General features: G+C 43.7%; 1 protein-coding gene across 8 annotated transcripts in view; it reads right to left on the bottom strand.

The window, feature by feature from the left end:
* The window catches only part of TANC1 (tetratricopeptide repeat, ankyrin repeat and coiled-coil containing 1), a 226,744-nt gene that overhangs the window by 82,402 nt on the left and 118,935 nt on the right, over window positions 1–25,407 (bottom strand). For all 8 annotated transcript variants that reach the window (XM_049106149.1, XM_049106146.1, XM_049106148.1 and 5 more), the window contains one exon: window positions 4,583–4,687. In XM_049106149.1, coding sequence (XP_048962106.1) covers window positions 4,583–4,687 — 105 coding nt within the window. The remainder of the gene's footprint in view (window positions 1–4,582; window positions 4,688–25,407) is intronic.

Raw genomic sequence — 25,407 nt, 5'->3', positions numbered from 1 at the left:
CCAATTCCATTTCCCTTTCACCTACCCACAACTCAAACTCATTCACGTTCACTAGCCTCCTGAAATAGCCCTGCTAGGCACAGTAATATTTACTTTTTAAAAGGCCGATCTCCCCTTTTGATTTCCCTGTAATTTCTGACCTTGCAAATAATCTGTCCTCCAAGGAGGAAAGTGGCAATTTTCACACACTCAGAGAGGAAATCCATAGTTTCCAGGATTATTGTACGGTCTTGTGGGTTCTTCTACGCTTTTGCTGGCATTTTTTCCCACCTAATTCACAGCTCATGAATCCTCACTTCTCTTCTCCTAACGACCTCTTCCCTAGTCTAAGGCACCTCTCATTTCACCACATTCCCTCCAAACAAAAGGGTCCCCAGCTCAGACCCAGAATTCTTGAGATGCAGCTTGATTTTTCAACTGTTCACTGGGCACTTGTGCCTACATGTTCCACTAGCACCTCAAACTCGATGTGCTAGAAACTGAACTCAAACCAAAACAGATGGTTCCCTCTCTTTCAGTGTCCTCCTAACGTCATCTCAAAGCCTTCCGGCTTCTAGGGCCATGTAATTTCTCAAGAATCTGCCTATTCATCACCTCTTCCTTCCTGATCCTGTTCTAACTGGAGACCTTACTCTGTCTTATCTAACTACTGAAATCTCTTCCTAACCATCTCCCTGACCCTAGTCTCCTGCCCCACTGCTTCCTATACTTTGTTGTCAGGTAAATCTTAAGGTAATCAAGTCCTTCCCAGCTCAGCTCCTCCACTTGGAGTAGCTCCTCCAAGCTGGATTAGCCCAACACTACTCCCACTTATATGATAATTGCTCTGCGTATACAGGTGGTTAATCCCCGCCTGGACTCTAAGGCTCCGTGACGAGAAAACCTATGCCTGATAACCCATCTAAAATAGCATCCAACACAGTGTTTTTCATAGCATCAGAATTAATATTTAAGGAAATGCAGAATGAATGGATATTCTACCCCTAGCCTATCTCCCACAACACACACACACCAGGTACATCCCTCTTCTTTGCGTTCATTTAACCAAAGCCTTACTCAACTATTAGTCAAGCAGCTTATCACCATTCTAAGAAGCTGAACATCTGAAATAATAAAAAATCCAAGGTGTCAGTATTTGCTTAAACATATCTTAAAAAAGAAACTCCTCCCAAGACAGGGTTGCATGTAATTATTCTGTTTCATGTGTGTTGGTTTTACTTGCTAACTTGACTGCCAGAAAAAAAGTTTCATCATATTCTGAGATTGATCTTCACCAACCAATGACTCATTAGACTAAAACTTTCTCACCCCTCCCCATCGAAGCTTGCTCAAGTAGCTAATGACAGATGGAAGCAAATCTGAACGGATTACGGTTGCCCCTAATTCAAAGAAATATAGCTGCAAATCCTATTATAATTTAGTAATCCTCTCTAATTTATCTATTGTTTTTAAAAATTTTTCCCTTAAGGCAGACGTACTTTCTTGGGGTGAATGACATTCTCCTCCTAAATAATACGTTGGTTTAACAACAGGAAGCTTATTTGGGAAAAACATATTCTATATGACACACAGGTTATTAGAACTATTTGACAGGAAAAAGGGGATTGTATTTTCTTTGAAGAGCTCATTAAGTCCTTTTCCCCCCAAGGTAGAAAACGCTGTTTTTCCTAAATATTTTAGAATATTGAATAAAGTAGAATATGTTTCTCTAAAGATGTTTCCAGGTGAATGTAAACTTCAACAGAGTTTTTGTATATAATAAAAATATTTATCTGCCCATATCATACAACCCACTTTCCAGATGGCTAAAATACGTAAATTCACATAATTACTTATAAATTAACGAAAGTGCTCATTGGTTTTGTTTTACTTTGATTTAAAGTTCAAATAGCTAAGAATCATAAATTTATGGGGCTAAACCACAAAATGAGGCAGCTTAGTCTGGGAAGGGTATTTCAAATATCTAAGAGTAACTCGATATTTCATGAGCCTATGGGAAATTTCGAAAGCATTTCACAAAGAGCTGTTTTCAATACTCTGGTGAATTCTGAAATGCTGTCATTGACAGCATCCAGAAAAGCATCTTAGAGATTTAAAAAAATGCCCAAAGAAAATATGAAAAGCATAAGACCAAATTTTAAGTTAAAACTTTAGTGAAGATGCTTGATAATCAACCTAGGAAGCAGGGTTTGTCTACCGTACATTAGTACGTGGTTGGGTTAATACTCAAACTCAATTAGTTTTAGTTTGCTCCAGCCTCTCCTTTTAGGTTCATTGACCTGGACATAAAATTTACACTTTAATATGGCAGATTTAATTAACCCTATTGAAATGTAAAAGATTCCATGGGGATTACAAAACACACCATCCTTTACTAATTGTCAAGTGGAACTGTGAAGTGACCACTTTCTCATGAACCAACAGATAATTGTGAGGGCTTCCACCAACACCATGGCTAGCCACACAAGACCATATGCTTACAAACAAGAACCATATCTATTTCCCTTCTCTTGAACTTGAACACTTAAAAAAGGGAAAATGTACTGTATGTCTTTAATTCTAGACCAAACTTCTGGAAACTTCTGATCTGTATTCACAGCCCAGGTATGTCATAATTTTAGTCCCCTTGCAGAAAGACAATCTTGAATCTGAGTACACGTGCAAATTGCAGGCTATTCCAGCAACATCAATCTTTACACTTGAATTAGTTCACTTGGCAGCCAATGAAGAGAAGGTCTCCCTCAAGAAAGATAGCCCTCTGCCCTGGGCAAGAGGAGAAAAGTTCACAGTAGGAATTCTTTTTAACCTCTTTTCTTTGCCCAACACAAATCCTAAATTTCTCCCCCATTCTTACCCAGAGGAAGTCCTAAATTCTACACAGCACCTCAGTGATATTCCCCACAAGGGAGAAAGGTTACACCAAGGAGTCCAGGCCAGCCAAAACATGAAGGGCATAAATAACCAGACTTCAAAGGTTTTGGAGGGTGCAGATGGAAGTAAAGGGTGGTTTATTCTGAAATGGGTGAACACTTTGGTAGATCTGATTATTGACATTCACTTCAGAGGACCAGGTTTTTATTTTCCTTTCAAAAGCTAGAATAGAAATGAGAGAACAGATCAGAAAATGGACACCCTACCCTGCACACATGAATTCACAACCAAGAGCGTCTTCATGTTTGTAGAATGGCCATCCTAACCAGACACCACTGGAGACTCTCTGCTCTTCACCACCACTCATACCTGGTGCCCTGCCCCTCCTCAGTGCAAATCCTAGTGTGAACCTCATATTCAAACCAAACAGCTAGGTGCCTGCACAGAAGGGAAAGGATACAATTTCTCACACTAAGACACAGGCAACAGCACCCCTTCCCTGCCCAGAACACCCAGCTCCTGGCACCATCTCTTCTCCCACCCATTCCAAACTCCTCTTACTGATGTTTATCTTCTGCCAATTGCTCTTCTTAGCTCATTTTCAGGTTTTTTTCGCCACGACCCTACTCCATTTTCCTAACATGTCCTACTTTGTATCACTCCACACTACATATCAGCAGAAATACAAACTGCAGACACAGAGGTTAGAACATAAAGGAGCTGTACACCTGTGACTATCCACAATTAGGGAGAGGAGGATGCCAGGTATTCCAAAGGGGAAATACAGATGAGTTTTCTCTTTCGGTATTACTACATATATTTGTAACATCGCTTCTCGGCCCTTTGGCTAAGATCAAGTGCATAAACTTGTAACTACATTGAAGGTAAAATGGGCTTTACTACATAGGCCAGGATTCCTAACCACATGTTTCTGCAGGAAAATGGGATATAAGTTCAAAACTTACAAACTAGAGACTATGGAGTTGTGTGTTGAGGACTCCCTGCCACCCAAGAAAGGAACAAATGGTAAATTCCCAAACTGATTTAAAAAATGAACAACTATTAATACATCTGTGAAATACTATAGTTCATAATGTCTGTTACACTTAGTCCCAGATAGAGAAAAAAAAAATATATATATATACAATATCCTTACTAAAAGATTTCAATTCATTTAGACTTTTTTTGTTGTTGTTGTTAATTCAACATTCTAAAGAAAAATTTTAGATGTTGAAAAAAACAAGAAAAATTTTGGATGTTAAAAAACAAAAAAGCTATCAAAAGCTAACAAATGCTTTTAAGAAAGTTATCAGGAGCTTGCACGGTTAAAGTGTCAGCTTTTCAATCAAAGCCTGCTGTATAGTCCAAAACGAGGGAGTACCGAAAAGCAAAACAGAAAGAGTGCAGGAACCGTCTACTGGCTGGTTTTCCTTATCTCCCCATGCCGGAGAGGTCAAAATTGAGAGGAAATAAGACTCAACCCTTAAACAATGCATATGCACCCACTCAACTAGTCCTCCACGGTGTATATAATTCCAAGAATCTACATTAGCTAATCAGATCTCGGTAAGTGGCCGAGGGGGAGAAAAACCTCCCAAATACATTCAGTTTGGCAAAGCATTCCTACAAGAGGCACTCAAGTTTCACTCAGAAATGGAATGTCATTATGTAAAATCTTGCGGGGGGGGAATCATTGAAAACATATTCTTACCATTCTCATTGGGCTCTGCTGCCTTGGACACTTCTCTGAACGGGATTATAACTCCGTCTCCAGGCACTCTGGGGCTTTCCACATACTTGGGCTTCCTGACGGGACCTGCAGTGGAAAAGATCCGAGTGTGGCTAATTTTTTCCAGACGCAAACAAAGCTTCGGAATGTACAGCGTGTGTCCTTCCCCAGGACCCAAATATGCCTAAAGGAGGAGCCGGCCCCTTCTCCTCCCTTGAGCACACGCACGCTCATTTCAGTACAGACGCGGGAACGTCCGGCCTGGGGCTGCCAAAGGAGAAGGGGCAGTAAGCTCCGTTGCGAGAATGTAGGCTCGGACCCAAACCAAAGCGGCTCCTTTGCTGCGCGGTCTCTACGGCTGCCTTTGGTATCCGTCAAGTAAGTGATCCTGACATGTTCAAACCTGGGCAGCTTTTGGCAAAGGGTTTTTTTTTGTTTTGTTTTGTTTTTTTAATTTGGAATTGGTCTCTAACTGGGACAAAGACGATCGGGTTGCTGGGTATCTCCAGAGTCAGGAGGCAAGGGTCACAAACACACTCGGAGCGCCACAGAGCGCCGGCACGTTATCACACTGTGACGCACGGCAATTGTGTGGGGCGCAGAGGCGGTGGCTTCCTTGGCACCCGACCGGGCCACCTTCAGGGAGGCCTGCAGTCAGGCCAGCACGCGAACCAGGGATACAGGAGAGGCCGTCAGTCCCATTTCTCACCTTCCCCTCAGCCTCAACTAAGAAAATCTGGAATTCTTAGCTTAGGAAGACAGAACAGACTCCTCACGGTGCTGGTGGCCACGCACAGGTGCAGCCACCGTGGAAAAGAGCTTGGCTGTTCCTCAAAACGTTAAACACACAGTACGTGGCCCAGCGGTTCCACTTGTGTACTCACGCATGCTCACACAGAGGTCCGTACACCCGTGCTCGTGGGAGCACCATCAATAGCCCCACGTCCATCAATTGAAGACAATAAAATGTGACGAATCCACACAGTGCAAGAGTACTGGGCAATAAGAAGGAATGGGGTACCGATTTATGCTACAATAGGATGAAACCTGAAAACACCACTAGTGAAGGAAGCCAGTGCCCCCAGACCACATATCACAGGAGTCCATACACACGGGATATCCAGACTAGGCAAATTTATAGAAACAAAGAACGAATGGTTGCCAGGGGCTGAGGGATATGCGGGCTAAGGAGGTGACAGCTCAAAGGGGTATGAGACTTCCTTCTGGAGTGATTAAAATGTCCTGAAATTAGTGGTGATGGCTGCACAACCTTGGGAATATACTAGAAACTGCTCTAGTGTATACTTTAAACGAGTGGATTGTAGGATATGTGAATTATATCTAAATGAAGCTGCTTAAAAAAAAAAAAAAAAAGACCGCTTATTTTGTCTGTTCCTTTCAAACATCACATTACATTTGGCCCAGAATCACCCACGTGACTTTCATTTTCCTTGGTTGCCTTATACTTAGGAGTGTGTTTTTAACAAGGCCACAGAGACAGGCAACAGTTGACACCAGTGAGGGAGAAGCCGGTGGACAGAGTGGTGGACAGAGGTCCACACCCCTCTCCTGTCCAGCCCTGACCCTCTGGGCCCCATCACCACCCTGAAGTGCTTAGTCAGGTGGATCCTGAGCGTTCTTCTGCATCAAACATCCTATGGTCTAAGGAGTGCCGTTCAGAATGTGGTTTGTGGGGACAGATGCTGCCATCTAAAGGCTTACTGCAAAAGCATCTACATTAGTATAAAATTATCCAATTCCCAGCTGCCTACAATGTACTACACATTAAAACAGATGCATTATCAAGGAAGTATACAGTACTTGACAAATAGGGATATTATTTCAGACTTTAGAAATCGTGATTTTCAAATAGCTAACAGTATGTAATCACATAGCTGCCTCCATAATTTATTTAGCTCTGTCAGAAAGGGGATTTTTTTTCAAAAGTTAAACTGGAATGGTTATAGGGGAAGAGGGAGGACACGTTCACAATATGAACGGAAGACGTAGGCTACAGAGAAGAATACAAAGCATTATCCAGATTTTATCTAAAACATACACATATCCCTATATAAATAGGCATGGAAAGACAATTGGGGGAGAAGGGGAAATGGGAAACTAATATATTTGCTATGGAGGAGCCAGAAACTAGGAAGAAGAGCTCTAACAGGGCAGGAAACAGGACCAAGTATGAGAACCTTTCCATACTTTTAGTTCCTGACCTATTCTCTACAGTGAACGAGATCACAGGCATCTTTTCCCCCTACCATCTGCTCTCTTCCATTTAAAGGACTCAGGGGACGTGAAGCCCTGTGTTATTACTGTCTCATGATTCAAACTGCCCCAACCAGCAATGATGCCACCGCTCTAGAGACACCTGTGAGTCTCTGCTCACCTTAACTCTTCAGTGTATAGTAACAGCAAATCTAAGCAGCAGATCTATTTACAGGCTTCAATCCACCTACCGCATATATCCTTCAAAAATATTCTCCAAAAGTAAGTACTTTCTTAAAATGGATGTACAATGGTTTTTATGAATGTTTGCAACATTGAACCCCAATGTCACCCAGAGCCTTCAAAAAGCACCTATGCCCATCCATGTAATGGTCTTAGGACTGTGTTCTGTTCAGAGGCCAACTGCTAACCATAAGAAATACTCACCTCTGCAGAGTATTAGGAGCAGAGCCTCTGGAATCAGTCAAACCTACCTAGGTTCAAATATGGTCCCCAGCCTCCCCAACTCGGGCCTCAGTAATATCCCACAGTTAAATGATGAACAAGTAAGCCTCTTGTTCCAAGGGGAACATCCATGAAAGCAGAGACCAGATGGATCTGGTTCCCAGGATCAGCACAGTGCCTGGCACAGTAAACACTGATGGAGTTTGAAACACTGCAAGAATTACCAAAATGTGACACAAAGACACGAAGTGAGCAAATGCAGCTGAAAAAATGGTACCAGCACACTTGCTGGACACCGGGTTGCCACAAATCTTCAACTTGCAAAAGTGCAACATCTGTAAAGTGCAATACAGCGAAGTGCAATAAAACAAGGTATGCCTGTATAAACAACTGCTCTCCAACATGATCCTTTTATTTAAATTGCTTTCCACAAACAGCTGAACCTCAAATGCTATAAAACAAGAAAAATTTACAACTATAGAGGTTTTGTTCCTTCCTCCTCTCAATTGCTCATTAGAGAATCTTTGCACACTTTCCATTAAACATAGCAGATGAACACTCGTTTGCCTTTACTCCTTTTCAAAACATCATTAAAGTTGCAGTAAAGGGATTTGAGAGAGACTGATGGGGAAAGAAGACCACCACAGGCAAGAAACCAAACTTCTGAAAGAGAAACAGCTTGCCAAGGAGCAGTGAACTGAGAGGGCTGAAAAAGGTTAGCACTGGGGTCGAGGATGGGAGATGGCTCAGCCTCAGAGATAGGAGGCACCTTGAAGGCAGGGGCATGGATGGGGCCACACAGGATCAGTCAGGGCTTGAGAATCTATTTAAGGGAGAGTCAGACCCTCGGAACCAGGAAGCATTCCCTCTCTCATCCTGGAGGCTGCATCTTTCTCTGGAAGGTCTAAATGCCAATAGAGACCATAGAGACTCAAGAGCTAAACTAAAAAACCGGGATTAACAAAAATTCCACATGCAGATTGGCAGGCCCCAGATGCACCTCCATCCTGAGCTGTGAGATCAGGGGCAGCGAGCTCACACACCACGGCAGAAACGCATTGGAGGAGTCCTCTCTGGGGAAAGTCACCAGGAGAAAAGAACTGTAAGTAACCAGTTGGGGACATGCCCTGAAAGAAACGGCAGGTCCCTGACCAGTCGTGGTACTGCAGAGCCCATCCCCAACATGCACCTAGGACTGTCCATCAGCTTCTTTGCTCTTCAGATACAAACTAGGATCAGACAGTCGAGCCAGACCCTCCCCTGAACCTTAGCAACTGAAACAAGAACGGAACTCTGAGGAGCCAGAGAAAACAGGAGGCACACGCTCCAGAATGAGAAGCGTTATTGCTTCTACTACCCAAGGGGCTACCATGACAAGGGCCCCGGGGGTCCACACACTGGGCAGGCTAACTGAAGGAGGGGGGAGACCAGACGCCTCGTCAGCAGGAGCCCTGTGACCACCAGGCACCCATCTTACGCCTGAACTGCTGGTGAACCACAGTGACACGGATTTCTATACCACTGAAACAACAACTTGCCTAAAATGAAGCGCCCACCTAGTCAACAGAGACATGAACTGCAAATTCCATCTCCCCGCCACCCTCTTACTCAGGGGATACTACTGCCCAGCATCTTTCTGTACACAGCTTTTCATTTAAAATAAAATGCTCAACATTCCCAAGCACGAGCTACCTTATAGTAAAATAATCTCACCCCTTCGCTATCAGGTTAATCCCCACAAAACAAAAATATAATCCTACATAATAATTATGTAGAAAGCATGTATGTCGGTTACTATGTTGCTGTTGTTGTTGTTGTTGTTATTGTTGTTGAGGGGAAGGTACAGAGGGAGGGAGAGAATCTTAAGCAGGGTCCATGCCCAACGTGATCTCATAACTCTGAGACTATGACCGGAGCCAAAATCAGGAATTAGACCCTCAAGGGACTAAGTCACCGAGGTGCCCCCATCGGCTACTGTGTTTTAAGAAAAGGGTTCCTTAGAAACAATACACAGACTGCCAGGTATTAGCATGAAAATCGGCAAGGGTAACCTGGCTGGCTCAGACAGTAGAGCATACTGACTCTTGATCTCAGGGTTCTGAGTTCAAGCCCCACAGCAGGTATAGAAATTACTTCAAAAAAAAACAAAAAACAAAAAACAGTGGGAAAATCAGCTTATGTAGAGGCCAACATGTTTCCCCGTCGCAGAGACCTTACCTTCCAGCCACTCCTGGGCAGCTCACCCACAGCACTGGTATGAAGCACTCTTCAAGCATCTACTATATAGAGATCACCTGGGGGGTTGATGTCTTGTTAAAATAAAAATCCTGATGTCCTAAGTATGGCTAGAACCATACTTAGCACCAAGGAATCAAGTAGGAGAGCAAGGCCATAAAAATAAAATACTGATGTCCTAACTAAGTATGGCTAGGCCATACTTCAGCACCAAGGTATCAAGTAGGAGAGCAAGGCCACCACGGGCGGGGCCCCCAAGGAGACCCACCTTTCTACTGTCGGGCCTCAACAGGGTCTAGGGTTGTGTGGTTGGGGCACCAACTTGCTCAGTCTATGAGGCTTTAGATAAATGGGGATTTGTTCTCAATCATAAATGGGAATCATTCTCGATCATAAGCAACTCTGGATTCTTTACCTCATCCAAATTCTCCCATTGCCCACCCCCACACTCTACTATGTGATATAGGGGAAAGGTCCTCAACTTTATTATTATTTTTTTAAGATTTTATTTATTCATGAAAGACACCGGGAGAGGCAGAGACACAGGCAGAGAGAGAGGCAGGCTCCCTCTGGGGAGCCTGATGCAGGACTTGATCCCTGGACCCGAGGATCACGCCCTGAGCCAAAGGCAGACGCTCAACCACTGAGCCCCCCAGGTGCCCTGGGGTCCTCAACATTAAAGGGCTCTTAAGATAAAGAGACACACAGAACATGCCCCAAAGAGGGCACACAGGGGCCCAGCAGGCAGCTTGCCCCAGGAGAGCTCCTGCCAGCTCTTCTCATTATACAGCTCTCCCACATTATACCGTGTGGGTCCGGGAGGGGATCCACTGCAACCTCCCCTCAATCACCAGTCCCTACCAGGCAGGCGCTCTCCCCAGTCAGTCCTCTGCCTTTATGTAAATCTCCAAGTGTACTGTTCCCAGCCGCCAGTTTTCCTACTCTTTCGGACATTTTAATCATGCAGCTGACTATTCTGCTGCTTAGAAACTGCCATATAAGGAATATTTTTTAAAAGAGATGCAGAAATAAACCAAACTGGGCTTTATCTCCAGGCAGTGAAAGACAGAAGGGCAGGGGTGACTTTTCATTTCTGAGCACTTCAGTTAAAAATAATTATATATATGTGAAAGCAATATTTGGGAAGCAAGCACCTGAGGCTACTTACTGCATTTAAAGCAGTCTTACATTTTTCACAACATCTGGACACTATGAAAAGTGACACTTTGTATTATCAATCATTTTAGAGGTTTTTTTTTTTTTTTTTAAAGCATCCTGAATTTTCAAAGAAAAGGTTCCTGTCAATTTTATCTGGTCTGGGGTTTTCATTTTACGCTAGGAAATGTTTACAACAAGAGGGGAACGATATAAAGGATAAGTAAGAGAATCTCCTCTGGGGGAGGGAAGCTTTATCCCTAAAGCACATGTCATTAAGTCAATTCCCAAATGGTGAGCTGTGACACACTATCACATCACAGTTGGGATTTTAAAGGGCACAGTACTGAGAGCTCCCAAAGTCTGACCCCTCCCCCTCCTGTATCCTAAAAGACAAGGGTTGGGGGGAGGAAGAGACATACACTTGGGACTAAGAAAGGGGGAAATCTGGCCTGAGGGCATGAAGGGAACACCATACCTGGGACTGGGCTGCCCTCAGTGAGAGTTTCTTGGAAGGATGTGCTTTGAGGGGAAAAAGGAGCCAGATAATGAACTGACCCAGTCAGGAAGCCTGACCCAAAGGGAAGATAATCTCAAGCACAGTGTGTTGTCTGTTACTTGGATTTCCCCCAAAGAAGAAGAGACGAGACTACAAATAAAAGCCTTAAATGCTGCTTGAGAGGGCTCTACTCCACGGATGGACAAAGGCAGCACAAGGTTCCCCAACCCCACGTGCCTGGGTACTGTGAGGTGATGAGAGGCAAGGCAGCAGAAGCTTCTCTGGTCTGCCCCGAGGGCTGCCAGAAACTTCTAGAAACACTTTTACAACTGCCTGGGGACCTTGTGTAGGGAGAGAAGGGTGATAGATCAGTGCAATCTGAGTTGTTACTGCTGTGTGTAACCTCCTCCATATCCAAAGACAGCTAAGGTCTGAGGAAATTCAGACTAATTCTAGGGAAGGAAAGAAAAAAAGAATGTGAGAGGAAAACAATGAGTCACCTGCAAAGGGTGACTGAAATACGAGAGTTACCTGACATCACTCTCAATAAGCCTCCTTTTTCCTATTCTGAATACCTTATTTTTTAAGAGTGTACTGAGAAGGGCAGACAGCCTTGATTCCCTCACACAAAGCACAAGGCGCTGTGTGATATAAATGTGCATTGCCATTCAGGCACTTAAATCAAGCAGCAAAAATGGTTTCAAAATGAAGCCACGTTCCTTTCAATAAATCAGCTTTAAAATAAATATTGACAATGATTTTCTAGTCTCAGTTTGTAGTGTGCATGTTTACAGCACTAGGAGTACAATAAACCCCTAACTCTACAAAATACCCTGAGTAATGTTTCCACTTTCTGCCAACGCAGTTTGATCGGTTGGTCGTGCTATTCCTACACTGTACCTGTTTTTATATAACCAAAGCAGGGAAATACACTCATCCACCTTACTTACTCAACAAGTATCCACTGGCATCCACTGCATGCCAGACATAGTGTGGGAACAAGATATCAACATGCTCTCCTCCAGTTCTCAGCGAGGGGACAAAACTATCATATTGCCTAAAATTGATTTCCAAACACTTCAACATAAATAAGTGGTATAAATGTGTATCAGGTGCCTTTCATCTACTGCCTAAAAGCAATTAGTTGTCTTGCTCTGGAATATAGACTCCAGAGATTAACTAGCCTTTTTTTTTTTTTTTTTAAGATTTTATTTATTTATTTGAGAGGGAGAGTGAGAGCACAAGCATGCATGCACTCACTCGGAGTGAGGAAGGCAGAGAGAGAGCATCTCAAGCAGACTCTGAGCTGAGTGTGGAGGCTGACAGGGGGTCTCGATCTCATGACCTTGGGATCTAGACTCAACTAAAAGCAAGAGCTGAGTGCTTAACCAACAGAGCCACCCAAGCACCCCAAGGTTAACTAGCTTTTAAAAGAAAGACCAGGGGGCACCCGGGTCGGTTAAGTGACTGATTCTTGATTTCAGCTCAGGTCATGATGGCAGGGTGGTGAGATCAGCCCTGTGTGGGGCTCCCCGCTCAGCAAGGAGTCACTTGAGATTCCCACTCTCCCTCGGCCCCTCGCCCTACTTGCTCACAAATGAGTTAAGAGGATTAACCAGAAACATCCAGGAAACACTGTGGCCTAACCCAGGTATGAAAATCTAGCAGACCCTCAGAAACGTGGCCTAGGCTTACTAAATAAAGGATCCAGGTCCAGCTGCCAATTCCAGGAAATTTCCTGATCCCAATGCAAAAAACCAGGAAATTATCTGGCACCCACCCTATGTCTGGTTATAAGCTAAAATTCTGTCTGCGGTAGGCAGAACACCTTGAAAGATGCCACTCCAAGATTCCTGTTCCCTGGTTACCAAATGAAACACAATGTGGATATGGCTGTGAAGTCCTGCAGATGGAATTTAGAATTAAGGTTACTAACCAGGTGACCTTAAACTAGAGAGATTGTCCTGGACTATTGGGTAGACCCAGTGTAACCACATGAGCCCTTAAAAGCCAAAGAGAAGACTGAAGAGTCAGTCTTCATTTCAGGTGCACAGGTGACATGTCCCTGGGGGGCTTCCAGAAAGTCTTACAAGAGCCTTGTATAAGGAGTAGCAAGTCAGTGTCATCTGAGTTATTACTCATGTAACACTGTTCATACCGAAAGAGTATGAGATGAAAAAAGGCAGAAGTTGGGGGAGGCGATTGGAGAGACTCAAAGCAGAAGGACTCAACCTTTCTGTACTTGCCACATTGCTAGCTTTGAAGATGGAAGAAGGGAGAAACAAGCAAAGGAATGCAGCAGCCCCTAGAAGTTGAGAACAGCCCCCAGCCCTAGGGACCTCAATCCTATAGCCACATGGCATAGAATTCGGCCATTGTAAACAGGCGTGGGAGTGTCTCATCCTCTCAACCTCCAGAAAAGCATGCAGCCTGGCCAAAATCTTCAGTGGGCCTTGTGAAATCAGAGTAGAGAACCAGTTATGCCTGGACTTCTAACCTACAGAACTGTGAGATAATAAATTTGTTTTAAGTGTACGTATTTCCACTAATTTCTTAGGGCAACAATGAAAAATTAATATATTGTCTAGGAGATAGAGGTAATCTGTATTTGCTGCAGTAATCATGAATGCAAGGTGCTGTCAGGGCACTGACCCCCTAAAAGAACCAATCTGGAACTTCTAGTCATGTAAAACCATTATATGACTGCAGTGAGCCAGTCTGCTAATGAATCTACATGCGGACAGAACCCTGTCTGAGCCTTGTTTTCTTTCACATCTGAGTTTATAGGGGAGAACTCTCTAGCCCTCACCTCCTCTACCTACTGGTAGCAATTATAATTCACCATAAAGATCTAATGCCTGAAGTTGGTTTTTTCCTGCTGGTAAGCATCATTAACCAAGCCATCCCAATACATGGTTAACCACAAATCCTGGATTTAAGATGTCCCTAGGAAAAAAATCTGACTCCTTCCGGGAATGGTAATTTTAGAGTTTACCTAAGGAACTAGGGAAGAAAGCCCATAAGAGAAAGGGTTCTCCTGTTACTCCCACAAGCAGGAAAGGAGCCCTGTGGTGTGTGGTAAAGTGGCAACTCCAAAAGAGGGAGGCAGCATCCCTGAGAACTTTCTTTCCCTGAAGGTTCAGACCAATCATGGTCAAAAGAATGGTCCCTAGACCAGGAACAAGGGCATGACCAGGGATCTTGTTAGAAATGCAAACCCTCAGACCCACTGCAGACCAGAGGGATTCTGATGTGCACTCAGGTTTGAACCCCACTGGGTTAGCCTGTCCTGGGTAGCCATACAACACTGCCCAGGGATATTGTTACAACCTGACTAGGTTGCATAGAGGACCGTTAAAAGGGCCCCACTCTGAAAAGGAGTTACCATGACACATCTTAGCAGAATGGTAAAATTTAAAAACAAAAAACTGAAGAATAAAAATTGATGGTGAGGAGACAAACCAATGAGAACTCTCCTCCACTGTTGGCAGGGATGCAAAATGGTATAATCACTTTAGTAAAGAGTTGCCATTTTTATATAAAATTAAGCACACCATGTGACCAAGCAATGTGACCAAGCAATTCCACAATGACGTACTGACCCAAGAGAAATGAAAATGTATGTTAGCCCAAAAACCTGCATGTACATGTTTATGACAATTTTACTGACAATCAACCACCATTAGAAGCTACCCAAATGCCCTTCAACTAGTGAATGGATAAACTATAGTATTTCCACACAATGGAATGATACTCAGCAGTAAAAAGAAAAGCGGTATTGATACCCACCACAACAGAAATGAAGCTCAAGTGTACTATACTCAGTAAAAGAACCCAGACTCAAAAGACTGTGTACTGTATCATTCCATTTATAGGACATTCTGGACAAGGCAAGCTATAGATTTAGACAACAGATCCCAGAGAGTAGAAGTTGACTACAGAGGAACAGCATGAGGGAAAATTTGGGGGTAAGGGAGCTGTTCTGTACTTGACTCTGGTGGTGCTGATAATACAACCCTATGCATTTTCTTTTTTTTTTTTCTTATTTATTTATGATAGTCACACACACAGAGAGAGAGAGAGAGAGAGGCGCAGAGACACAGGCAGAGGGAGAAGCAGGCTCCATGCACCGGGAGCCCAACGTGGGACTCGATCCCGGGTCTCCAGGATCGCGCCCTGGGCCAAAGGCAGGCGCCAAACTGCTGTGCCACCCAGGGACCCCAACCCTATGCAATTCTTAAAACCCACGGAACTGTTCAACAAAAAGTAAACTTCATTATATACAAATAAAAATGAAAATTTTTTAAAAAGGGAGGTCTGACTTAGGGTGTCCATCTCTACAGGAGAAAATCACTAACTTGTAGGATGCCTCCATTCTTGGCAAGTATCTCTGACCTACTGAGAGGCAGAAACATTGGGAGGCCAGTTCCAGCATCTACTATCCACTTCTATCTTGGTAAGAAAGCCATAATTTTTAACCGGTCACTGTTTTAAGAAGTACCCAATATTTAGAGAGAGGCAAAGAGATTACAGAGCGTCTGCTGAGTTGGGTGTTAGGGGTTGTTTACATGAAGCAGATTCTCCAAGACTATCTCATTCTATATTCTTGACTGACTTTCTAGCAACTGGACTATTTTACAGCTCTGCACATTGCCAAAAACTTAATAGCAATGTAAATGATTCCTGTCCATAGCAATGTAAACAAATTTTGTGTGGCAGAGCATATAAATCTCTGTAATCCAAATTCTCATTTAAACTAGCCTTAACATCTTACTCATTCCCTCTTTAATTAATGAGCTAAATAAAATTGTTGACATATGACCTTTGTATTTGCATGTCCTATTTTTGCCTTCTTGAAAATTATACTTCAGCAGCACAGGGAATTAAATAAATCAGAGAGTGCATTTCCCAGCCCGCTTGGCAGCTAGGTAAATGCAATCACTGAGAGGAAATGGAGTGTTGGGTGGGATTTCGAGGAAGAGTGTTTAAAACGAGCCAACCCAGCTGACAGGGGCCCCTTAGGACTCCTCTCACTTTCTTCCATCTGGCAGGAAATGTCGACATGCTAGCTGGTATGCTAACAATCGTACGGGAGCATGAGGTGACCTTGTGGTAGGAGGGTACAGCAGGCTGATAATGGCGCCCAAAAATATGTGCATGACCTAATCTCTGAAACCTGTAAATGTTCTTTATTTGGAAGAGTGGTTTGTGATTAAGGATTCTGAGGTGAAGAAATCTTCCTGGATTATCCAGGTGGGCCCCAAGTGCCATCATGAGTATCCTTACAAGAGATGCAAAGGGAGACCACACAGAGAAAGCCACGTGAGGACAGAGACAGAATGGAAGGAAGTAGCCATAAAAAACGATCACCTGGAGCCCCCAGAAAGTAGGAGAGCAAGAACAGATTTTCCCCAAAACCTCTGGAGGGAGTACAATCGTACTAAACCCTTGATTTCTGAATTCTGGTCTTCAGAACTGTGAGAGAATGAATTTCCGTTGTAAGCCATCCAGTAGGTGGTACTTGGTTACGGCAGTCCCACGCAACTAATGCAGAGGGTAGGCACAAGACAGGGGCCTGGTTCCCTGACCATGGACACCTTAAAGTCACCTTGGCCCTGCATCATCTAACCCAGACTATTAACGAGAGAAACAAATTTTTATTTTGTTTAAGCCATTATGCATTTGATTGTTTTTACTTGAAGCCCAACTTAATCCTTATATAGTTAACATACTGTGATCATCAATCATTGGTCCCAACTCACTGGTCCCAACCTCGACCTGCCTGATCAGCTGATCGATCATACTGGTCATCCCGCAACCTCAGCAAGGTTGTGAATTAAATATAGAGCTGAAGAAGTCGAACTCAAAGGACTGAAAGGACTGTGTTACCTTTAAGTTTGCCATTGCAGGGCATAATCAGGGAACATCTAGGAGAAAAATTTTAATGCTTTTAAAATATGGACTATCAGAGTATCTGACTGATTAGCTTTGTGATTCCTATTCAAAATATGTAATTTTTAGCTTTAGCTGAAATTCATTTTAAACGCTTGACTTTAGATTATAAACAAAAAATTTGTAAATGGAGTTTAAAGGTTGTAGAAAGCTACGTTTAAAATTATAACGACGATAGCTTGAAGAGTAATTTGGAACTCTTAACATCATCTGCTATACAGACAAAATGCTGCTCTAAGACATCAAAAGACTCATTTTCACAATGGTCTCTCCACAGTATAAAGTCAGTTTCTCACTTTCAAAATGCTCACTGGAAGGAGTTCAAGATGGAAGGAAGGAGAGCAGGTAAAAGGAAAAATGGACTCCCCCAAATTCCTTTAACTCCAAGTTTATCACAGTCCACAGTGCAAGTGGACTCTCACAGCCCTTAGCCAGCCCACAATGCTAGCCATCATTTATTTCTAGTCCTTCAGCTGAATTCTAGAACCTTCCATGTGCCACCACAGTCCCCATGGTCATCATGCTATTCTTCTCAGCATCCCCCAGATAACTCATTTCTCCATGTTCCTATTGTCTGAACAGAGAAGGTACGCTGCTCAGAGCCACTCTCTCTAAGGTCAGGAGCAGCCCATGGTCTTGCTGTACATGGTCAGAGGCTGGTGTGTCAGGCCACACACACGTGGCCTCTAACAATCCAGAGAGTCCCATGAAAGGCTCATCGGAGACTGAAAGCAAGAGCAGAGCTGGGCTTGTGAGCCTGAGGCAAATGTTCTTCTGTGACCTCTGGTGAGAAGCTCACACTTGGAAGCATGTGATGGCCGTTATCTGAAATACCTCTTGGAAACATCAGGAACCTCAGAGAGCAGCAGCAGAGCCGTATCTGGAGGCTTAGCTGTTATCTCTTTCGAGTTTGAACAGGACAAATTGCACTCACAGATGACATAGGTAACCCATGACATCACTGACAAGGAGCCAGCTGAAGAGCTCCTGGCAGAGGACACCTCCTTACAGGCAGACAGCCTCTAGAGTGACGGAGCCAGTCACAACCTCCTCCAGCAACGTCTTTCTCTCTGTGCTCTGACCCCAGGGACACATGGTCTGTATACGGAGTTACAGTATGGTTCTTTAGAATTTTTTTTTAAGATTTTATTTATTTATTTATGAGAGAGAGAGAGGCAGGCAGAGACACAGGCAGAGGAAGAAGCAGACTCCACGCAGGGAGCCTGATGTGGGACTTGATCCCCGGACCCCAGGATCACGCCCTGGGCTAAAGGCAGCACTAAACCGCTGAGCCACTGGGCTGCCCTAGAATTTTTTTTTTTTAATCCATCAAAGCAACTACAATTTCATCTCACTTGCAGAAGCTGATCAAGATTAACATTCAATTCAGAATTCCTGATTCCACACTGACTTACTGCTTCTTGTTTTTTTTTTTGTTTGTTTTTTTGTTGTTTTTTTTTTCTTTAAACCAATTCCAATAGGCTATCACACTGACCTCCAGCTTAGCACTTGCTAACGGTCAGGTCAACCACAAAGCCCTATGGATTATCCCACCAATTCCCACACCTCTCCCGTGCCCGTGCCCAGAGACTCCTCCTGTGGATGTAAACACTTCCAGGAGCCAGAGTTCCAGTAATCCCATCCCGGCCCCACATCCCCACGGCAGGCATTAGCAGGACCCCTGCCTGCTTTCCACACAGATGCAAACATCTTAAAACCTTTCAGTGAAGAAGAATGACACTATTAAAATAAGTCCCCAACCTGCCTAATCCAAAGAAAAACAGCTCCAGAAGTTCAGGGTTTCAACCTGCTGTACTTTTATGCCTCAGCTGTTAAACAATTTTAAATAATCAGAAAGAAAGCTTACCTTAAGATACCCAGACACCCTTTGGTCTGGGTGATCAAAGTTAGCAGTTACTATGCCAAAAGAAAGAGCTATTAAGAACCTTAACCTTCAAATGTTTACTTTTTTAATCTACACCTGGTGATGCACAAAGCCAAAGTCATAAGGTAGCCTCTTTTAAGAACATGGGTCAGGAGTGTCCCAGAAACAGGCCAAAATTATTCCTGGAAGACACTCATCCTTCAGCAACTACCACACGGTGGCGCTGCTTCAATGCGGATTTCAGACAAAATCCACAAGTGCATTTCTTCACTATCAGGACAATGCTTGCACCCATGAGGAGTTAGGAGAACAAAACCCAGAAATGCTCCTTTTTGATGGTTTCAACTCTGTGGTTAACAGTCTATATGGAGGAATTAAACTGTGGAGGCAGCAGCCCTCTGCCCAGGTTTTAGGCTGGATCTAACAGAATTCTGACACTTTTGGCCTCTGCAGAGCTCCCGTTCACCTAGAGCCCACAAGGCAACACGTGAGGCAGAAGGGCCAAGTGCCCCTGAGGTAGCGATCTCACAGTGAAACCTGAAATGTCACCTACCTGTGAATCTACACTGATATAAGTAACTGAATGGGGAAGAAGAAATGAATCTCCATGCAGAAAATCCCAAATTTATGTAGATACCTCACTATTGAGGAGAGGGAGGAGAATACCCCACTCTTCACATGTGGGCTGCTCACAGCACCTTTCCTCCAGAGAGCAGGATATGGAGACAGCCATAAGAAGACAGAGCAACTTTACTATGGAGAAATGTGGAAACTACTACCGAGGCTGGGTGACCAAGTTTAACATAAACTGTGATAAGTCACGTTGCTAGTATCCACCATCAAAACGATGTGGTAAGAAGGGCACTTGACCTCTGTAGTCTTCGTCTCCAAAACCCCCTAACTACAGTCTAATTAAGAGAGAAGCATCAGACAAATCCCAACAGAGGGGCCTCCTACAAAATTCCAATCAGTATGCATCTGGCAAAGTCATCAAAACCAAGGAAGGTCTGAGAAACTAAGAGGAATCTAAGCAGACATGACAAATAAATATAATGTGGTATCCTGAATAAGATCCTGGATATTAGTTATAAACCAAAGAAATATGAATGAAGCATAGACTTTAGTTGATAATAACGTATCAATATTAGTTTATTGTGACAATAATCATTAATGTACTATGTTAGTAATAAGAAAAACTGGGTATGTGTTAGATGGGAACTCTGAACTACATTTGCAATTTTTCTCTAAATCTAAAACTATTTTAAAATAAAAAGGTTTAGGGACACCTGGGTGGCTCAGTTGGTTAAGCATCTGACTCCTGATTTCAGCTCAGGCCATGATCTCAAGGTCATGAGAGGGAGCCCTATGTCTGGCTCCATGCTCAGTGTGGAGTCTGCTTGAGATTCTCTCTCCCCTTCTCCCTCTGCCCCTCCCCACCGACTCAGTCTTGCTCGCTCGCTCTCTCTCTCTCCCTCTCAAATAAATAAAATCTTTAAAATAAAATAAAAGTTTATGTTTTAGAAAATCAATTCAAAGCTCACATGGTAACTAAGATACTTTCACATACAGGACAATGCCTTTATCTTCTGTATTAGGCATTCAGGTTGTGTTCCTGACAGTCCCCTGACACCCACCATAGAAGAGGATTGTTACAGGCTGAATGGTGCTCCCCAAATTTCATAGGCTGAAGTATTATAACTCCTAGTGTCTCCGAATGGGACTGTATTTGGAAAGCAGGCTTTTAAAGAGGTAATTAAGTTAAAAAGAGGCCACTGCCATGGGCCCTTAATCCAATCTGAATGATGTCCTTATAGGAGGAAATCTGGACACACAGACACACACCAGGGATGCACAGGCACAGAGGAAAGACCCATGTGAGGGCTCGATGAATAGGAGGTTATCTGGAAACCAAGGAGAGGGGCCATAGGATGAAAAAAAGCCGCAAGCACTCTCATCCTGGACTCCCAGCCTCCAGAATTGTGAGAAAATACATTTTTGTTGCTTAAGCCACCCGTTCTGTGGTACTTTGTTATAGTAGCACCAGCAAACTAATACAAGGGTGAGGAAAAAACAACCACCACCACCACATGGCATCACTGAAGGTCATGGGAATGAAGAGCTTGATGGCTTCCGTGCCATCTGTACCTACCGGAAGGGATCTGACCTAATGCCGCTGTTCTAAGCAGCAATAAGGTGAAACGGAAACGTCTAGGGCTTTGGAGTAGGGCTGACGGAAATCCCAGCCAGTCAGGAGCTAGCTGTGTAAACTATAGGCAAATTATCTACTCCTGGGTCTCTTCATCAACTGTGAATGAGGTTAGTACCTACACCTCAGGATCGAATATAAAGTGTCTGGTACATGGTTAAGTCCTACATAAATACTAAGTTTCATCCCCCCCCCTTCCTTTAAGCTGGGAAACTATAAACTATGGTCTCGGGGTCAAATCGGACCCATTGCATGTTTTCATAGATGTTAGTACACCATACCCACGACCACGCATTTATGTCTATGGCTGACCTGTGCTACACTGTGCTACAATGAGAAGGCTGAGTAGTTACAACACAGACCCTATGGTCCTCAAAGCCTGGAATATTTACCATCTGGCCTTTGACAGAAGAAACTTGTCAATTCTATTCTGTCATCAGTTACCCTATTGCCAAAAACGAACACTTTTTATTCCTTACTGTACCTGAACTTTCTAACCACTACCGCAGATGCCATGTCTTAAGAAAAAGGGCGGGGGGGAAGGATTTTAAGATTGTATTTATTCACAAGAGACACAGAGAGGCAGAGACACAGGCAGAGGGAGAAGCAGGCTCCCTGTGGGGAGCTCGATGAAGGACTCAATCCTGGGACCCTGGGATCATGACCCGAGCCAGAGGCAGATGCTCAACCACTGAGCCCCCAGGCATCCCTCTTTCCTCCAGGCTTGAGGCCAGCACTCAGCTCAGGCTCCGCACTTCCAACTCCCCAACACTCTTCATGAGCGAAGCTCTGTGGAACATCTAAGGTTCAAGATATTCAAAGTCAAACTCTCCAGCCTGCCCAACCAACCTGTTTCTGTATTCTACACTGTAGTTAATTACATAGCACCTACGCCTATGGCAGGACAGAAACAGCTTGACTTGAAATCCCAGGACCAGCGTTAAAATTCCAACTGTCAGAGCCTTACCTAAATTACAAGAATAATGATCACCTTGGAGACACTTCCTAATAATTACATAGCAGAGAAAGGTAGAGCCACCAGTGCAACAACAATGTTTTGAATCTGGACTCACCTAGAAAACCAAGCTAGATCCCTCGGCAAGATTCCCAGCTGATTTGCAAAGAATTGGTAAAGCGTGTGCAGAAATGTGGACTCCTCAGCTGCTGGGCAGTGTGGGGCAGGACCTCAAGGGACAGCCCATTTACCCCAAATGCTGAACAAATATCTCTCGTGTGCTATGGTATGAAAAGAGGTCTGGCCCAGAGTTGTTCTGCATTTGTCTTCTGTCCCTCATTCTCATGTACAAAAGGTCACCACAACCTATAGATTCTTTTCCCTACAACTTTCTCAAACAAACTTCCACTTCCCTCCATTACCCTGTCAATGCAGAGCTTTTGGTTCCTATACTTCATTTGAATCTTTACAAAAGAGTCCCAACCATTTGCCCCAACTCCAAAATGGCCTGTATAAAATAGTTATTGTCCTCCAGCCCCTGTTTATTCCTTCCCTCTACTTAAAAAGTGATCAAAGGACACCACTGCCAAAAGACTAAAGTCTTTCCTGGCTCCCATCGAAGTTCCATGCTCTCCTCTGACATTACTGGCCGCCCCCCTTATGCCTTGTGAGCTACGGCCAGTGCAGCCATCACTCACATTCCTGCATGCTCTCTAGACCTCAAGTGGGGCTGTTCCTTCCCTAAAGAACATTCTTCCTGCCCACCCAACGCCTGTTAGCTATGTAACCCCTAATTTACACGCTAACAGCACCCCCTAATGTCACATGCCCTTGGCACCTTACCAACTGCCCCCAAAGATTCTCACTCTTTTCCATGACATCAGGACTCTGTAGACAGCTCGAAGTCTTACAGGTCATCACTTCTCTCACTCATCTGGGAGGTCCTCAAAGCTTAGGGCAAGGTGTTTGTTCACCTTTCTATCAACTTTACCTCTACCCCACAGCCTAACATAGAGCTAATGCTCAATAAGCCTGTATAAGACAAATGTTTATGGAACCTCACAAAATCACCAAGTGAAAGAATTTTTCCTGTGTCTCTGAGGACATTCAGGAAAAATAAAGGTCACCACCACAAAAAAGTCACATCCACCTACACAGTGTCCTCTTGTGATGAAAGGGATCCTGGAAAAGTCTCTTGCCAACTCAGCTACCAGCAAGTCCAGAAGAACCAGGGGAAGCAAGAGCTCATGAGAGCAGCAGTGTGTAAAGAAGGACTATTTTTAAAGGCCAAAGGGCACACAAACTAAGAATTTCCAGTTTGAAAGGAAGCAGGAAAACTGAACCACAAAAATAATAAGAGTATCCAAATGCAAATTAAAAAGGATTCTCTTAAGCAGTCTGCTAGAAGGTTTCTTTCTCATTTCAGGGAAAATATACTGGACTCAGTAAGTTTTATTTTTTCTTTCCACTGTATCATTATGAAACCTACAAGCAACAGTGAAAAAAAAATCAAGGGGACTCACACGTATGAAACTAGTAAGATTTTTCCTGCCTTAAAAGGACCTGTTATTCCCCAAGCAATTGCTTATTAAAACACCACCAACTTAAAAAAAAAAAAAATGCAGTAAGACCTAATGTTGAATAAATATTAAGTCTTCAGAAACTGTTTAATGTGTGCTTCCTTGACCTAGCCTGTTGACATCATTTCTTCCTGAGAGTCTTACAGGCCCCAGGTGGCCATTCTGAAGGATCTTTCATAGGTGGGCAGAATCAAGACGGCACAGAGGTGCTAGGTGGTTTCCCTGTCCTCACCCCAAACTCTGGTTATCAGCCTGCTTCCTTGTGAACTGCTTCTCACACTCCAAATCTTGGTTACTTGCATTCTTACTGTTTGATCTTTACCACTTTTTTTTTTTTAAGACTTTATTTATTCATGAAAGATGGGGAGGGGGAGGGTAGGCAGAGACACAGACAGAGGGAGAAGCAGGCTCCATGCAGGGAGCCTGATGTAGGACTCGATCCCGGGACTCCAGGATCACGCCCTGAGCCACCCAGGTGTCCCTCTTTACCACTTTCAATAAGAACTACAACAGGACCAAGAATAAATAAACAAGGCAGTTGGCTGGGAGCAACACCTACTACAGGAAATGAAAAGCAACGAAAGATCTCATGAGACCTTTCACACGAACTGTGGACAGGTCACCTCCTCTGCAAAGCCACACCCAGAACTTACAGACCCAAATCCAGGTATCAACAGAAAGGTATTAGAAGTCCCTGCACTGAGAAAGGAGTGCCTTTCCCACTGTCCAGGTCAGTCAAACTTGAGTCATAAGAGGACGCAGTAGGAGAAGCCAACAAATGGAAAAAGGAGCAAATTACCTGATCTCAGAAGTCAGGAGCTACAGCACTTCTGAGCGTGTATTAGGAGCCAGGCACTTTACCAACATCCCCCTCTACCCTTTCTAAGAACTATGAGGAAACCCAGAATCAGAGAGCTTGTCAAGTCACCTCCAAGGACACAGAGCTACTAAGAACAGGAACTTTGGATTTGAACCCCGGGTCTATCCATCTTTTAAGGGCCAGAAACTTCTCACTACACTACAAACATAGCTTGGATAGAATTTCCCCATTAAGAAGGCAGCAAGGAAAAAGACGTGTATAGAAGTTCATCTTATGGAATGCAGAGGATATCTGCTTAAATCTCAACACCGCTTCTAAAAATGATAAAAAACAAAACCATGCTTCCTGAGAATCCTTTTTACGCATATAAATTTTAATGTATGTATGAATGCATATATACATTCATTTAAATTTTAGAGAACACACACCTGACTCTAATAAGAACTCCAGAACTGAGAAAAAAATGTTCTAAATTATTTTGTAAAAGTAAACTACTTTTAATAAAGAAAACCTCCATTAAATTTTTGCTGAAGATCTCAAAGTCCACAATCATTTTTTGATTAACAAAATAGGGAATCTCTAGCCTGTAAGCCTCACTTCAAGACCTCAAATTCCTGGGGGCAGCCTGGGTGGCTCAGTGGTTTAGTGTCTGCCTTCAGCTCAGGGCGTGATCCTGGAGTCCCGGGATCGAGTCCCACACATCAGGCTCCCTGCATGGAGCCTGCTTTTCCCTCTGCCTGTGTCTCTGCCTCTCTCTCTCTCTCCCTGTGTCTCAAATAAAGAAATAAATAAACAGGGCAGCCCAGGTGGCGCAGCGGTTTAGCGCCGTCTGCAGCTCAGG

Source organism: Canis lupus, chromosome 36 (genome assembly GCF_003254725.2).
Source record: "Canis lupus dingo isolate Sandy chromosome 36, ASM325472v2, whole genome shotgun sequence".
In the NCBI taxonomy this organism is placed as follows: domain Eukaryota; kingdom Metazoa; phylum Chordata; class Mammalia; order Carnivora; family Canidae; genus Canis; species Canis lupus.
This window is presented reverse-complemented; position numbering and strand designations above follow the sequence as displayed.